The sequence below is a fragment of the Scophthalmus maximus genome, chromosome 14, assembly GCF_022379125.1.
Source record: "Scophthalmus maximus strain ysfricsl-2021 chromosome 14, ASM2237912v1, whole genome shotgun sequence".
Lineage (NCBI taxonomy): Eukaryota > Metazoa > Chordata > Actinopteri > Pleuronectiformes > Scophthalmidae > Scophthalmus > Scophthalmus maximus.
The window spans coordinates 2,027,022-2,044,379 of record NC_061528.1 but is presented as its reverse complement, the minus strand read 5'-3'; the positions used below and the strand labels follow the sequence as shown (position 1 = coordinate 2,044,379).

The 17,358-nt window shown below is 47.3% G+C and overlaps 1 protein-coding gene across 3 annotated transcripts in view; it reads left to right on the top strand.

Moving 5' to 3' along the window:
• Positions 1-17,358, top strand: part of kdm6a (lysine (K)-specific demethylase 6A) — a 26,726-nt gene extending 9,368 nt beyond the window's left edge. For 2 of the 3 annotated variants that reach the window (XM_035604310.2, XM_035604311.2), the window contains 24 exons: positions 1,714-1,768; positions 2,309-2,343; positions 3,974-4,067; positions 5,815-5,941; positions 7,137-7,235; positions 7,486-7,705; positions 8,097-8,237; positions 9,717-9,809; positions 9,917-10,006; positions 10,794-10,901; positions 10,987-11,358; positions 11,438-12,318; positions 12,652-12,781; positions 12,906-13,011; positions 13,869-14,074; positions 14,160-14,212; positions 14,313-14,387; positions 14,476-14,624; positions 14,822-14,936; positions 15,026-15,213; positions 15,706-15,847; positions 15,946-16,072; positions 16,155-16,325; positions 16,416-17,358. In XM_035604310.2, the coding sequence (XP_035460203.2) occupies positions 1,714-1,768; positions 2,309-2,343; positions 3,974-4,067; positions 5,815-5,941; positions 7,137-7,235; positions 7,486-7,705; positions 8,097-8,237; positions 9,717-9,809; positions 9,917-10,006; positions 10,794-10,901; positions 10,987-11,358; positions 11,438-12,318; positions 12,652-12,781; positions 12,906-13,011; positions 13,869-14,074; positions 14,160-14,212; positions 14,313-14,387; positions 14,476-14,624; positions 14,822-14,936; positions 15,026-15,213; positions 15,706-15,847; positions 15,946-16,072; positions 16,155-16,325; positions 16,416-16,442 (3,804 nt within the window). In that variant the 3' untranslated portion in view covers positions 16,443-17,358. Of the gene's footprint in view, positions 1-352; positions 494-1,713; positions 1,769-2,308; positions 2,344-3,973; positions 4,068-5,814; positions 5,942-7,136; positions 7,236-7,485; positions 7,706-8,096; positions 8,238-9,716; positions 9,810-9,916; positions 10,007-10,793; positions 10,902-10,986; positions 11,359-11,437; positions 12,319-12,651; positions 12,782-12,905; positions 13,012-13,868; positions 14,075-14,159; positions 14,213-14,312; positions 14,388-14,475; positions 14,625-14,821; positions 14,937-15,025; positions 15,214-15,705; positions 15,848-15,945; positions 16,073-16,154; positions 16,326-16,415 lie in introns of those variants that run through there. The other variant, XM_035604312.2, reaches the window with a different exon arrangement.

Here is a 17,358-nt window from a genome sequence, read left to right as displayed (position 1 = left end):
AAGCCAATGAGAGGAGGGCAAGTATTTATATTCATAATGGTAAGGTGATGAGCTGGTAGGCGTAGACGAGCTTTGAGCCAAGGAAGGAAGGAGGTGAGGAAGAGGAGGAGAAGGAGGAGGGGGGCGCTGCCTGTTCCAGCTTTGAGGTATTGTGTGTCATCTCTCCACTGCAGCCGTCTGCTGAATAGTAATCAGTGACACCAGGATAGAAGAGGGGGAAGGAGCGGTGGCTGACGGAGAGAGAGAGCGCGCGTGTGTGAGAGAGAGAGAGAGAGAGAGAGAGTAAGAAAGAAAGCAAGCAGAGAGAGGCGAGACATGGGGAGGGAGGTGGAATGCCAAGCTGACAATCCTGCTGCATTATCTGCCGGCTGGTAGAGCAAGTGTGAAAGAGGAAGGAAGGGAAAGGGAAGGAAAGAAGAGACAGAGGGAGTGAGCTACAGAAGGATGCAGCAGCAGGGGGTTCCACGAGGAGTGTGATCTGCCAGCGATATAGGTAACGTGTGTGTGTGTGTGTGTGTGTGTGTGTGTGTGTGTGTGTGTGTGTGTGTGTGTGTGTGTGTGTGTGTGTGTGTGTGTGTGTGTGTGTGTGTGTGTGTGTGTGTGTGTGTGTGTGTGTGTGTGTGTGTGTGTGTGTGTGTGTGTGTGTGTGTGTGTGTGTGTGTGTGTGACATAAGGACATCTGCACCGTGATGAGTTCGTCTGATGATTTGTGGCTCGCAGTACCGCCTGAAAGGGAGTTTATTCTAGGAAGGGGTCTCTGTAAGTGTGTGTGTGTGTGTGTATAAGTGCGTGTGCGCCACTGGCCTCGGGGTGAAGCAGAGAAAGCTCCAGCTGGACCGCTCTTGATTTTGATCTGTCTGACGTTGACTGTGTAGCTGCTGCTGTAGATTGCAGATTAACTGGTATTTGCTTTAAGGTCATCGAGCGTTTTTCTCTTTTCCCTCTTGAAGAAAAAACAAATATCCAGTGGAGTAACCGGCAACCAGCAGAGCACAGTCTGTTCCCTCAGCGTGCGCTAGATCCCATTCTGGTTCCACCAGCAGGTCCGGGAAGGTTTACTGACCCAGATAAAAGAAACGCCTCCTTTGGCGCCTTTTTTTATTTGTAGAAGGCACAAACCTGAGCGTGGCAGCGTTCGGGTCACGTCGCAGCTTTTCATAGCTGCAATGGAGCCAGTCACCTTGAAGCCACCTATGTGTGCCTGAATGTTCCCTGCACACAGGAGCAGACACAGACTTTAACCATTATCACTCACCTCCGGCACCGTCACAAGCGAATCTGTTGGATGTTTGGAGATATGGACGAGTTGGAGTTGGACGCGTGCCACGCCTCGACTGTCTAAAGTTCACGTGGTGGATGTCAGCGTCTCATTTTCAGGGCTTTGTCTCACTGGACGGCTGTCCGGCAGCAGGAAGGTGGGAGCAGGTTGAGTGAGAGGATATCGATGGTTCACCCCCCTCCTCCTCCTCCTCTTCCTCAGTCTCCTCCAGTTACGGTCACCAGGGTTCATTCATGACTCGCCGTCGATCTGTCGGATTTCTGTCAATGAGCCATCTCCTACTTTATGTTCTGGGATGTTTCATTTATTTTTGTCCTTTCTGCAAATCAACTTTTTTTTTTTACCTGCAACATGAACATTTAGATTATTTTTTGGGTTTGTTTATTTATGTATTTCCATTCTTAACCAAGTTCTTCTTTTTTTCTCCTCTGCAGCATTTTCAGCTGGCTTTGATCGACTCCAATCTCTGCACTTTGTCCAAAGCTGAAAGTAAGTACAGTACAGTAACAGTAGCATTGCAATAATCACCACGTGGTGACCGACCATGTGCTGCTGTGTGACGCAGTGTTAGATTTGATGCACTGGACAGAAAGCACATATTGAAAAAAGGGCACAGCAATATTTTCTACAGAGCAAATTTTTCTTTTCTGCTGCCGTTTCCCTGCTGACTCTGCCCGAGACTGGGGTTGCCTAGGAGACGGCACAAGGAGAGAGAGAGAGGGAGAGAGAGAGAGAGAGGGAGAGAGAGAGAGAGAGGGGGGGGGGGAGAGGAGGAGAGAGAGGGAGAGAGAGAGAGGGAGAGAGAGAGAGGGAGAGAGAGAGAGGGAGAGGGAGAGAGATAGAGCATTGCAAACACACATACACACACATTTCAGATTACATGTGCACGCAGGGGAAACTGTCTCCCCCATCCCCCCCTGTGTTCCATACTGTTTGCAATCTGTCCATAAATTTGTAATATCCCTGATTTAATTTTGACAAGAAAACACTAATTTTTCTTTCGTCTGCTTTTCTTTTCCTTCCCCACAGTCCAGTTTCACATTGCTCACTTGTATGAGATCCAGGTAAGTCAGTCGCCTTTGTTGCTCGGTTTGCTTTGAATGAATCGTGGGGGTCGGACGTGATGTTTCAGATAATTCTGTCATGTCTGTGTTTTGTTGTCTTGTCTGTCTCTGGTCAGGCTTCATGACATGAGTCATTAGTCGCAGCAGGAAGGAACCAACCACTCAGAGCTTCTGTCATTTATCCCCCCCCCCCCCCCCCCCCCCGAGTGTCAGCGCTTAACCGAGGTGTTTTTATGGTGTGCAGACAGGAAGTCCAGGACCAGAGTGTGTGTGTGTTGTAAAGCTGCTAAGAGATCATTCACATTGTGTGTTGGAGGCTGGTGTGGTGAGTGTGTGCAGCGTAGGGTGTAATCTAGCCTATTTTCTGTCGCTGCAATGAAGCCTCAGAATTTATTTTTTGTCGATGTGACTAAATGAGCACAAATTTGAAAGACTTAAAACTTAAAAGTAAACATTAACACTGTCTACATCCGTACTACCACACCTCAATCCTATATCACGTGACCCTTGACGTACACTGAGCATGTGAGTACGAATGTAAACAGGAAGTAGATTGTCTCCTCTGCAGTTGGTTGCCTGGTTAAAGGAAAATACTACAAATGAAAAACAGCGATGGTGACAATCAATGGCAGGGATACATTTTTTTATTGGAATAACGACGAGGTGGAACTGTTAACTGGGAGTGTTAGCGACGCTTTGCCTTCTCCGCTGATAGTCGGCTGCTGAGAACCAACCAGGAAGCAAATGCGGGTGACCGTGTCATCATTCCCAAACTTCTCAGTTTTAGGCGATCATAAACTCCAGAGTAGTGTAGTTATGTGGATGTAGCCTTCAGGCAGGAGCTGCAATTTTACCGATGTTCCATAAACGCCTCACGTGCAGGGTGTTGGCCAACGCCAGCTGTCGCTATGCAGTTCCTGCAGCTCACGCCACCCCGACAGGTGTGACGCCAAAAATCTGATTGTTTGAAAAGATGGAAATGAGGCGTTTTATCGCCTAAGATTCGCCTCATTTGAAAACCATTTGATTTGAATCTACTCAGGAGTTCATATCCACACACACACACACACACACACACACACACACACACACACACACACACACACACACACACACACACACAATCACAATCATCTACCACTACGCACCAGCTCAGACTCAAGGTCAATAAGGTCACCAAGTTAAAACAAACAGTGGGCTCACCTCAGACCGGACAGATCAGATTTCACCCCCGAAACACAAAGCGTGCTCTTCAGCGGACACACACACACACACACACACACACACACACACACACACACACACACACACACACACACACACACACACACACACACACACACACACACACACACACACACACCAATGTGCAGCAGACACACTTAAATCTGCCCGATGTGTTGAGTCTGGCCTGTCCTCTTCCACGCTGACCCTCCCCCGTGTGTGTGTGTGTGTTCGTCTGGCCAGTCATTACGAGTGTGAGGAGGTCTTTAAGACTCTTTGTGTCTGTCCAGATAGAACCATAAAACACACTGGACCGTCCCGTCTGGCTCTTAACAACCTCTCTGTTTCCCTCCTTCCTCTTCTTCTTTTCTCCTCTTCCTCTCCTCTCCTGTCATTTCGCCCGCAGAAGAAATACCGAGCGGCGAAAGAAGCGTACGAGCGTCTGCTGCAGACGGAGACTCTTCCTGCGCAGGTGAAGGCGACCACACTGCAACAACTCGGTGAGTGACAGTCGTCGGGCTCTTCGTCTGCACGTGTGACAGATCACACACTGGCTGGAAGTTTGAACTACTTTTTGTGTGATCGTGTGCAACACTTGTTGCATCAGGCTGTCTTTAATTCACAAAAAACACACTTCTACCTGTTTTTTCAAAGTGTGTGTGTCTGTGCACTGCAAGCAGGAGAGCATTGTTTTCCTCTGGTTCCCTTCCCCCCACAGGGAGTTTGTGTGAACACGTGCTCACAAAGTCATGTTGCTTTCGTGTGTTTGTGAGGTTCAGCGTTAATTAACCAGAGTCTCACTGGATGGACAGGGAGAGAATTTAATTGTTTGAGTTTCTTTAAAGTTGATTTTGGTGCCACAGAAAAACAGAAAAATTTCTGTCTGTCAAATTTGTCTATAATGTGTTGTTCAGTTTAATAGTACAACTAAACAACACTGTAACAACTTCATCAGTTTACTGGGTTTTGCTTTGGTTTGTTGTATCTCGGCCATGGACAGACGTGTTCACACCAAAAAAAATTAACAGGCAACTGTGTTGATAACGGATTCATAGTTTGTTACATTATTTCCAGCAAAACTTGCTGCTTCTAGCTTCTCAAATTTTTGATGCTTTTGTTTTTCAAGAAAATAATCAATAATGAAAATGACCGTTAGTTGCTGACCTCATGTAGAAAGATGTTTCCAGATGCAGCTTGCAAAACTCATGCGGCAGCAAAGTGACTCCACATGAACATCTGTCGAGAAACTGTCACGTTAATGTGACGTGATCTGTCGTCGTGACAACTCAGATTAATGCAATTTTATACCCCCATGAAAAAGGAATAGAATAAATAATAAATTCGGAACATGGAAAACAGCAATAACAGTACTAGATGTGCATTAGTTTGAGATGTTCCAGTATCAGAAATGCCGGCAAGTACGTGAGTCCATGAACCCACGTGAAAACACGAAGTTTCAAAGATAAAACCAAAATGTTCTTCTTCTTCTTCTTCTTTGTTGCCCAAAACAGCCGTTGCGTTGTGCTGCCACTGACCTGTCCTGTTTCGACAGCGGCGCAGAAGTAGAAGTGATTTTTCCTTTAGTGTAGCGACAGTTAACAGCTATTTAACGTGGTTAAAATCAACCTGCGTCCTGCAGCTTAGTGTAGGATGAGCTGAAGATTTTTTTGTCGGATCGTGTGACAGTCGAAGCTTCGCAGGCGACGATTCATCCAGAGCGTGAGGTGAACACGTTCATTTCCCCTGAGCCACTAGCAGAGAGAGATATTTTCATTTCATTCTCCTGCTCTCTGCAGTGCGGGCGGCCTCTATGTCCTCCTCCACCTCCTCCCCCGTCACCCAGTTGTAAAAACCATTCCCAGTCTAGTTGCCTGGCGTTGTCATGGTGACCTGTGGAGTGTGCCACAGGTGTAGAGGAGAAGAAGTGCGGAGGTCGTCTGTGGTTGGTTTGCGCCTCTCTCTTCCTGAGTGATTGTTTATCTGTTGTCAAGTGTGTGTGTGTTATCCCCCCTCCCCCTCTTTGTCCTCCTTCGTTCCACAGCTCTTAAGAGGAGAAGCCATTTGTGTTGTTTGCGTCTGGTCTGCTTGCACTTGTCTTTCTGATCCAGGTCCTGGACTCTAAGATTTAACTCCACACACCTTTTTTTAAACGTCAGCCGGTTTGGTCGAGAGAAGTTTTGGTGTGAATGTTGTTGAAGCCGCGCCCCCTCACCCTAACCCTCTCTGCTCCTCCTCGTCCTCCTCCAGGCTGGATGCATCACACGGTGGAGCAGCTCGGGGATAAAGGCACCAAGGACAGCTATGCCATCCAGTGTCTGCAGAAGTCTCTAGAGGCTGACCCCAACTCCGGACAGTCCTGGTACTTTCTCGGCAGGTAAGGACGGACCGGGAAGTGTGAGTGTCTTTCAAACGGGCTGGACTCCCGACCAATCAGAGAGTCCTGATTAGACTGTTTGTTCAACCTAGGAGCCATCTGCCAGTCGAGCTACGATAGTGATCTTGACTACACGAGCGCTTCGCTGCCAGAATGAACTCGGTCGTGACACGTTATCCTCACCACACACTCCGGTGTCTCTCTTGCTGTTTGCTTTTCTCCCGAGGGGCAAATAAGTCGGGCGACTGCACACGGGCGTCTGATGCCCCCCCTCCCCCTCGAGGCCCATGCTGCCCCTGTAGGTGTTAGCTTGGCTTGGCTACATCCTGAGCAGTAAAGTGTGTGTGTGGAACGTTATTACCCTCTAACACCACACAGCTTCCACTTGAGCCTGAACACGCTGAGCTCATCAATACAGTCTTTAATACTGGGTTTTGGTTCATGTCCTTCAGACCTGCAACAATTTTTTCATTATTATTTTTTCCTTCGCCAAGGAGGTGATGTTTTCACCCCCCGTTGGTTGGTTTGTCTGTTGGTTGGTCAGAAGGATTACGACAAAACTACTGAGCAGATTTCCATGAAACAAGAAAGAATCCATTACATTTGGTTGCCGATATGGACAAAGGATTTTTTAAATCGTTTCCTCAAACCTTGGGAGAGAGCTTTTTTTGGACTTTTGAAATGTTCACTGTTTTCCCAGGAAATAATTCATGGATCTTTATGAAAAATATCTGGCATATTTAGTGGACTGATATCAGAGTGTGAGAGATCTGGCGCAGCTTGATTCAATTTACTGTTGGCAGAGGTTAGACAACTACCGCGAAATGTACTAGTTATGATTGTAATTATTTAAGTTGCATTAACTGGGACAGACACTTTTCTCTCACAAGCCGTTTTTCAGACATGAACTCTGGAAAATGTTCGCAAAAATTGCTGTGTGAGGTTCCCATATGACGCTGTGTCGAAGTAGCTTGACTAGGGGCAACTGCACGTCTTCGGGTTTGAGGTAAAAAGCTCCCAAAAGGACTCGTGCGTGGTGTGAAAGGTGTTTGTAGATGTAAGCGAATGTTTGGCCGTCGGCGTGACGGATGACTGAAGCGCTCCACTTGAAGTGTGTTTGCATTTTTACCCAAGAGCTCACGTTTATCTGCCGTTACTCACATCCATCTCCTGCTCCTCCTTCCTTCCTCCTCAGGTGCTACTCCAGTATTGGGAAGGTGCAGGATGCCTTCATCTCTTACCGCCAGTCGATCGACAAGTCGGAGGCCAGCGCCGACACCTGGTGCTCCATAGGGTAAGAACTGAACTTAACGGAGGTCACAGGGATGGAGGGGGGAAACATCTGTAAGAGTCTGAGGGAGCAGAACTGTGCTGGTGGCTCCGCTGCAGTGCGACAGGAGAGGCTGGATAATGGAGCAGCGGGAGGTTGAGGAGGGGGCCTATAAATAGATGTATGAAGGGTGGGTCATGTCCTCCGGGGGCCTCTGAGATTTGGGATATCTCAGAAAGACATGGACCTACATCACCCCTCCTCTCTGCTGCAGGGTGCTGTACCAGCAGCAGAACCAGCCTATGGACGCGCTGCAGGCCTACATCTGTGCCGTGCAGCTTGACCACAGCCACGCCGCGGCCTGGATGGACCTGGGCACGCTGTACGAGTCGTGCGGCCAGCCGCACGACGCCATCAAGTGCTACGTCAACGCCACGCGCAGCCATGCCTGCCTTAACACGGCGGCGCTCACGCAACGCATCAAACTGCTGCAGGTAGGGGGTGCCGACGCCCGGACGACCCGTCACCCATCATCAACCTGTTTGTTGTAGATGTCGTGGAGTATCTGTGGATATTGAAGTGCTGTGTTTTATTGCCAAAGCAATTGGCTTTAAAAAAAAAAATGCAGATTGTTGCTTTTGTCATTATGATTTCTGAACCACCGAGATATGAACGAAACGATTCATATTGATGTTTAAAACACATTTCTCTCTCACTGGTTAATTGCAAAGCATACCTCTTCATTTGCATTGAACATTTCAGTTATATTCTGTATTTGGTTGCCTTAAAAAAAAAAACCGCTGTATTTTTTTTTCTGTTGAAGTGCCTTTTCCTGTCCAACTAAAGCTCGGCACTAAAGCTTGTGTCTTACACGATCTCTCCTAGGCTCAGTTGTGTAACCTACAACCAGGTAGTCTGCAGAATAAGAGTAAAATGCTTCCTAGTATTGAGGAGGCGTGGAGCCTGCCCATTCCTGCTGAGCTCACGTCCAGGCAGGGGGCCCTGAACACTGCACAGGCGCAGCAGGTGAGATCCAGACTCTAGCCTCTTTGGAAAAACTATTTCAACTAGGGCTGGGCGATATAACGATATGTATCGCCATAGACACGTAATCAATATCAATAGAAAATGCATTCGATAGAACGCTTCGTTAATTTTTTTTTTCCTCTTTGGAAGAAACCAGAGCAAAGAGTCTTGCTACGCCGGCCGCTAGCTACGCCGGCACGCTTCCTCTGGTACCTAGCAACGTATGGAGTGACACGCCTAATAGCCAATCATGTAACAGTATCACGTTTGGTTGCGCCATCTCGTTGGCTCGTGTTTGTGTTTCTTAGGTCATAAAAATGATTAATAATTATTGATATCGACCGATATGAAACACTTATATCGTTATACAGTTTTCAGCCATATCGCCCAGCCCTAATTTCAACCGTAGGTGCATAAGAGCTGTTTTAAAGCCGAGGCCTCGCTTGGGACACTCTCTGATTTTTCATCCTCATCAGACAAAAAACAAAACATTCTGGTATGGGATGCAGACTGAGGGAGTCGGAGCGAGGCCCCGGCATACTGTTGTGATCTCTTCCTGGAGCGTAGTCGACCTTCGTTAGTTTCTGCTCCAACAAAATGACAAAGTATTAAGATTTATTACTTTGATGCTGCAAAAGAACTCAAGTTTAAATATGTTTTTTAATTGTTAAATTGAGCCAAATCTCAGTCGTGAACATGAGGTCTGAAGGCTGCCCCCCCCTCACTCCCATCAACACATCATTTTATTCAATCCTCTTTTCTTCGTCTAATCCGTTTTCATGCACTTCAACATTAACATCATCCTCTTTTTGGTTTCGTTTAACAATCATTTCCATCACTGCGACTGCTTCATTTTGTTGTTACCACCAAACACAAGTTGAGTTTTGGGAAAAGTGTCACTGACAATGGGAAGGGTTTGTCGCACGTCCAACAAACCCTCCACTGATTCATGTCACATCTGAAACACAGCATGAAAACTCTGATTATGAACCTCAATCACTCAGATTAAGGTGATAACAAAGAAACCATATCTTATAATATATGGTTTCTCTGATTAGATATAAGATTCTGATTAGATATAATAATCTAATCAGAGTATTATCACACTTGCAACATTTTAAATGCTTGTGCATGTGAATGTGGTTCAACGTGGAACTGCAATGTTTAATTATCTACGGTGGCCCTGAAGTGCAAAACACAAAGAAAAATCAGAAAACAACCAAACAGAAGCTACGCGTTTTGCTGTTGTCTAGTTTCTGTTTTACCGTTGTGTGTTTTCTTATTTGTCTCTGTGATTTGTTAATTCAGGGCCACCGTATTGTGCAGAAGAGTTTGGGTTTGTGGCTGTCTTTTCTTTTTGAATCATTACATTGAGACTCATTCCGTGTCGTGTTGTTTACTCGGAGAAGAAGAGTGTTGCTGTCGATTGTTTGCGCAGCGCGTCCTCACAGACTTGCGTCTCTGTGCTGGATGTTTCAGGCCTGCAAGGCGGAGGAAGGCCAGCCGGCCAGTAACCACACAGACCCGCAGGCCAGTCCTGCCAAGAAGAAACGCACTGCCAGTCCAGCCAAGGTACGGACAAGAACATGAACGGGACTTTGTTTTTTCTTTCTGCTGGATGACATAAAAAAGATGAGCGGAGGCACAAACTGTTCTTTTTCTCCCTGTCTCGTTTTCAGAGCGTCGCAGACTCATGGACGAACAACAACAACAACAACCAGCAGCAGCAGCAGATCCCCAGCTGGTACCTGACGCCACAGAAGCTCCAGGTGGGAGAAACGTCTCCGGTCCACATGATATTAATAATCAGTCTTTGTTTTGTTAATATTTATTAATGCAGAACAGGCCTCTATAGCTTCACCGTCATGTGGATCTTCTCAGTGAAGCATATTTTTTTTATCTTCATGAGAAGTGAAAATGTCAATGTATCCTCAGATACCAGATCAGTCAGAGTTCAGTTTGTTCCAGACCGATTATTGATTAAGGCACATTTTGTATTTTTTCTTTTAGATTAATTGTTGCCGTCTTTGTCTGCGTCTTGTTTGTTCACGCAAACATTTTTGAGCTGAAAAATGTTATGACCGAACAGAAGTGTTGACATTAAGAAATGAGACTATATGTATTTTTTTTAACATTTATAATTAGCTCCTCGTGCAAAGAGTTTTTTTCTAAAGCTGTTTTTATTGACAAAATAATCAGCCTCGTTATTGTCGATTTAAATTATTGTAAAAAAAATATATATTTTTTTTACAATAATTTTAGTGGCAGGAACATAAGTGTACAAAAACATTTTTGTGAACAATTGGACAATTGTTCCTCCATATTTTGTTTTGTTTCTCCCCACACATAATGTCAATAATAACAATTCTAATATAAATCTGAAAATACAAAAAAATATTATAAAATAAATTTAAATAATGTCAATAAAAATCGAATAGATTAGAGACCTTTCACATCAAATAACTCAGTCATTACAGGATGCATAAAGTTGTTTCATAAAACCAGGATCATATCGGTCATGATTAATAATCATCGACACTGTTGTGAACCGCGCAGCACCTGGATCACCTGCGGACCAACAGAGCGAACCTCAAGCCTCCTCAGGTGCAGATGCTGGAGCAGCTGGAGAACCAGTTCTCTCTCATGCAGCAGCATCAGCAGCAGGTAAACACTCAACCACACGCCGGATTCTACCCGACCACAGTCATTACGAAAAGCTTCTGAATCTTCTCGTCTCTCTCTCTCTCAGATGAGGCAGCAGGCGGCGGCGGGTGGCCAGCCGCAGCCGGGCTTCTCCAACGGTCCCTCGGCCGAGCCCCCTCACCACCACCTCCTCCCCCGTGCCTCCCCCCTCAATCACACGGCGCAGCCCACGGCCAACGGGTCGTGCTCGTTGAGTCCGTTGGCGGCCGGGCCGCTGGGAAACCTGGACAGGAACCACCACACCCCAGGACTGGGAGGTGGCGCCGCCGCGAGCAACGGAAACGTGCCTTACCCGCAGCAGAACTCTCTACCTCACCACTGCACAGCCGCCAGTCGCCCCAGCACCAGCAGCACCACCAGTAGTCCCAGTCACCCAGACGAGACGTGGAGGAGTCAGCAGCGCAACACTACCACTCAGGTGACTCACCGCTTCCCTTTGATTTATTATTATTATGTCATATTATTGTCTGATTCGACGTGTCGTCTTCTCCTTCCAGGGGCTTCACAAAGGTCCAGGTTCACATTCGGCGGGTCCCAATGGAGAACCCCCTTTCTCTTCCTCCTCCTCGTCCTCCCCTCACACCTCCTCGTTCTCTTCCTCCGGCATTCTGCTGAATCAGGTGGGACATTCCTCTGGGCCCTGCACTGCCTCCTCCTCAGCCTCGTCGTTGTCCCCCACCTCCCCCCAGTCCACGCCCAACCACTTGTCCTCGCCCCCCCACTGTGCCACTACCTCAGGGGTCCACACCAAAGACGCCACGCCTTCAGGGGGCAATGGCGGTGCCGGTGCCACTTTGCCATCAGGCCCGGACGCCGCCACAGCCGCCGCCAGGCAGTCCGCAGGGACTCCCCTTAGTCCCGGCGCCGCCCCCGCGCAGAGATTGACTAATCACGTCCAGCCGCGGTTGACGGACTGCTCGGCTGGCCCGTCGCAGCCCAGCTCTCCTGCCCCCGGCGTGCTCACTTCAGACAATCCTCAGCTCTCAGCCTTGCTAAAGGGAAAAGCCAATGCGACCAGTAACGACGACAACAATAACCACAGTAACCAGGGAGGGCCTTCCTCAGAGAAAATCAACAACGTCCACCCGGGTCTCCAATCCACGACAACCTCGCCGTCGGCCACCTCTACGCCCTCTCCCCGCTCCGCAGACCCTCACACCACCAACAGCCTCTCCTGCCTTAACAGCCCGTCCACCGCCGACAACAACAACGACCAGGGGCCCAAGCTTAACGGGACGACGGGGCCCGAGGACTCCCAGAGCCCGATGAAGTTGAAGCCTTCTGGGGGAACTCACAGGCACGGCGCCCCGGCTGGTCTGGCTCCCTGGTCCTCGTTCTCCATCTACCCCAGCTCCAGTGAGGTCCTCAAGGCCTGCAGGTAGGAAGTGTGTATGTGTGCGTGTGTGTACTGTAGGGCTGCAACTTACGATTATTTTCATTATCGATTAATAGATTCGTTGTTTGGTTCATAAAATGTTGAAAATTGTCGACCGTGTTTCCCAAAACACAGGTTTTTTTTGTTTTTTTCATGAACAGCCTGTGAGGTTTTAAAAAGACACAAACACAATTAATGAACCTGCAGAAATCTGAACAAAAGATTGTAAGTGACCTTCATGTGAGCGGCGATGTCATCGACCGGCAGAATGAGATTAACATGAGGAAACTGAAGAAGCTTGTTCGTAACCTGACTTGTCTCTCGCTCTCGCTGCAGGAATCTTGGGAAGAACGGCCTGTCGACGAGCAGCATCCTCCTGGACAAGTGTCCGCCGCCGCGGCCCCCGTGCTCGCCCTCCCCGCCGCTGCCCAAGGACAAACTCAACCCTCCCACGCCCAGTATCTATGTGCGTACACACACACACACACACACACACCGTAGAGGAAAGTGTGTTCACCGTGTTGTGGGAAAGTGTTGATTCTCCACGTTCCTTGATCCCGTGTCTCCTCCTCCTCTCTCTCGACTTACAGCTAGAAAACAAGAGGGACGCCTTCTTCCCTCCACTCCATCAGTTCTGCACCAACCCCACCAACCCTGTCACCGTCATCAGAGGCCTGGCCGGAGCTTTAAAACTGGGTACCAAGTTTGATTTTTTTATTCTCCAGGTTTGTGACGTTTCAGACGTTAGTTTGAGTTCTACAGCAGCAGCTGTGTTCGCTGACGACTGGATGTTTCCTCACGTGGCTCTGTGGGTGTGTCTCTGTAATCATAACTGTTTGTGTGTGTGTATTGATGAATTTGACATGTATGACAACAGCACCACCTGCAAGCGGAAATCGTTACTGCACGTGTGTCTTCGCTGTTGGGAGAAACTCTTGTGATTTAGCCAAGAATTTACAAACATCTGCTTTTCTAGTACAAAGACTCTAAGGGTTTATTTAATCTGAGAGATTGTTCACTGGTTTATATATATATATATGTATATATATATATATATATATATATATATATATTAAGGAAGTAATGTTTTATTATTTTAAGATAGAATGGCCACAAACCACCACCTGCCCTGTCCCGTCGAACCGTACTCCAACAAAAGTTTCCCATCCTGTTCTACTTTAAGAACAATGGTTCCAAAAAACAAATACAAAATTTACTAATTTATTTATTTTAAGTTATATTTTGCTTTTTGGTATAATGTCTACTGGAATGTAAAAAATAAATAAATTCAGTGTGAAATAATAATTAAAAAATTGCACTTTTCTAAAAAGAAAAAAAATCCTTGAAAATCCAGACAAAAAAAAGTAAAAGTAAATAAAAAATTCATTAAGGCAATTGCAAGGAAAAAATTGGCAAAATTAATGAAAGTATTTTTTTAAGTATTCGGCCAAGTGTTTCATTATTTTTGTTTTTTTTGAGCAACAATTTTAATTTCGGTGCGTCCCTATTATTAGTATTATTATTTATCTGCTCTTGCTCCTCTGTCCTCGCAGACCTCGGCCTGTTCTCCACCAAGACGCTGGTGGAGGCCAACCCCGACCACCTGGTGGAGGTGCGGACCCAGCTGGCGCAGCCAACTGACGAGAACTGGGACCCGAGCGGCGGCAGGAAGATGTGGCGCTGCGAGAGCAGCCGCTCGCACACCACCATCGTCAAGTACGCCCAGTACCAGGCGTCATCCTTCCAGGAGTCTCTGCGGGTCAGTGGGACACTGACAACACGTTTCTAAAAGTTTATTTTCACCGACTGAACACTTTCAATACGTTTGTGAATTTGTGCGACAGGAGGAGAACGAGAAGAAGAAGGAGGTGGACGTAGAAGCGAGTTCGTCGGACAGGTAATGTTTCTTGCGTCTTCAGATTTCAGTTCTCTGTGCGTGTGCTGGTTTATGTTTCCTCTCTTTGACTAAACCACGTCGTTCTCTCGTGCTCCGTCAGTGCGATGCGGCGGCGGAAAGGTCCTTTCAAACACCTCAAGTTCGGCACCAACATCGACCTCTCGGACGAAAAGAAGTGAGTGACCCTGACGAACGTAGTAGACGCACGTCTTTTTTTAAATGATGTTACTTTTGAGCGTAACCGGCCCGTAAACCTTTCGCAGGTGGAAACAGCAGCTTCAGGAGTTGGCGAAGCTGCCGGCGTTTGCTCGCGTGGTGTCGGCCGGGAACCTTCTCAGCCACGTGGGACACACCATCCTGGGCATGAACACGGTGCAGCTCTACATGAAGGTGCCGGGGAGCAGGACGCCAGGTAAAACACAGACACCAACGGGAACGTCCCTTTGTTTTCCGAAATCGAATAGGTTCTTTCTTGGCCCATGTTCCATCCTTCCACCAAATTCACTGGGAATCTGTTTAGTATTCATTAGCGTAATCTTGCTGACGATCAAACGTACCAACGAACGAACAGACGGTCCGAAACAGAAACCACGTCCTCGTCTTTTGCAGGTCACCAAGAGAACAACAACTTCTGCTCGGTCAACATCAACATCGGTCCCGGGGACTGCGAGTGGTTCGCCGTGCCTGAACCGTACTGGGGCGTCATCAACGACTTCTGTGAAAAGTGCGTCACCTCACGGGGAAGCGATCACTCTGAGAAGTTTTTCCCAGCGAGCTGATACTGACGCTCATGATGGTTTTCTTCTCTAACAGGAACAACATCAACTTCCTGATGGGGTCGTGGTGGCCCAACCTGGAGGACTTGTACGAGACCAACGTGCCCGTCTACCGCTTCATCCAGCGGCCGGGAGACTTGGTGTGGCTCAACACGGGCACCGTCCACTGGGTCCAGGCCATCGGCTGGTGCAACAACATCGCCTGGAACGTCGGACCCCTCACAGGTGAGGAAAGATGGGGGTCAGTGGGGTTTATTATATAGAACAGCGTTTTTTTATTGTTAAGGCAAATTTCAACCTTTAAATTTAATTGTTCACAGTTTAAACTTTACTTAACTTTAATATTCAAATATAAATAAATTAAAAACCCTCAAAAAATTTACATAATGGATAAAACCCAACTCCAACAATTTAACACTAAATAGTTTCAGTGCTTGTGAGCGCGTAGCGAAGGAACGCTCGCTCGAGAGTATGAAATGCCGCACGTCCCGGTGTCGCATGAAACACACTTGGAAATCGTTTAGCTTCTGGCATTTTTGTTGTCGTCTTGTTGACTCATGTCGGAGTAGCTACTAGCTAACTGTAGGCTAATGCTACTGCCTGTAAGCAGCGCGACTATTTCAGTAAATGGCTCTGGCACTGGAATTCAGTACCCGATCCTACAGGTCGACTGTGTGAGCACACACTGAGTGTCTGTCCGTCTGTGATTGTCCTCAGCGAATCAGTACAAACTGGCAGTGGAGCGTTACGAGTGGAACAAGCTGCAGAGCGTCAAGTCCATCGTCCCCATGATCCACCTCTCCTGGAACATGGCGAGGAACATCAAGGTGTCGGACCACCGGCTCTTCGAGATGATCAAGTGAGACACGTCGTTCCTGCTCCTGAAGGATGAAACACAACTTCTTCTTCTTCTTCTTGAACTCACTCATCATCTCGGTGTATTTCTGTGTGTGTCAGGTATTGTTTGTTACGGACTCTGAAGCAGTGTCAGATGCAGCGGGAGCTGCTGCTCGCTGCCGGGAAGGAGCTGGTGTGGCACGGGAGGACGGCCAACGAGCCGGCGCACTACTGCAGCATCTGTGAGGTGAGGAACCCAGCCCACCGTAGGTCCTCTCCCTCTCTACCTGATGTGTTGGTTTCAACGCTTCCCGTCTTCTCACTCCCAGGTGGAAGTGTTCGACCTGCTGTTCGTCACCAGTGAGAGCAACAGCAGGAAGACTTACGTGGTGCACTGTCAGGACTGCGCCCGCCGGGGGAGCAGCGACCTGGACAACTTTGTGGTGCTGGAGCAGTACAAGGTCGACGACCTCATGCAGGTCTACGACCAGTTCACACTAGTGAGTATCAAAACACCACCGGCGACGCAACGAGTCTGAATCAGATCCAGGACGATCCATGAGTCGTGTGTTGTCTCTCTCTCTCCGCAGGCGACTCCGCTGCCTTCGTCCTCTTGATGTCTATACGAGGAACCACAACGGACTTAAATCTGGAAAACTCTCCGGAAAACTTTTCTCAGATATTCAGGAAGTAAAGCCGGCAGTCGTCCTCACTGCAACTCTGTAGCTCCCCCCACAACGGCAGCTTGCGTGAAGAAGCTGCGTGTCTATGCAACCTGCCCCCCGACAGCTCCTCCTGTCGTCACGACGACCAGACTGTTCTACTGCTGGCCCAGCTGGACTTCACCAGAACTCACACACACACACAAAGAACCCACTCAGTTACGTTATGAATTAAAAGTTTTGTACATATTAATTTTCACTGGTCACACAAAGACTACTGACGTGATGGTGTTCTTTTCTTATTTTAAACTTTTTTTTTTCTGTTTGTGGGTTTTCGACGCCAGAGCTTCGTCGTGAGCGTCGCTGCTCCTCCGGATGTTCGACAGCTCGTCGGTCAGGAAAACATAACTGTTTTGTAATGTGAAAAAAGTTTGAGTGACATTTCTTTTTTGTTTCAGATCAGTTTTTATCTCGACGAGTGCTCGGCTACAGAAATAATCTGTAGACCAACAAACCGCAGAGTCACAGATAAAAGAAAAAGGGTTGCACATAAAAAAAGAGTGAACTTTAATTTGTGTTCTTTTTTTATTTTGATGTAAATTTACACTTATTTATAAAAATGCATATTTATTGCTTGGAACATATTTGTTGATGGAATGCTGTAATTTTTTTTTCCTCCAGAGTACCTGCCATTAAATCTGAAGGAGCCGCGTGATTTTTATTTTTTTTTGAAGCTCTGCGCCACAAACGTTTTCTATATGAATAAAAGTGCTTAGTTTAAAAAGCGTTGTACAGAGACGTTTCCCTGGAAACGGGATTATTGTTTGAAGGATGTTTTAAAGCGTCAATAAACAATAACTGTCTTTATTTA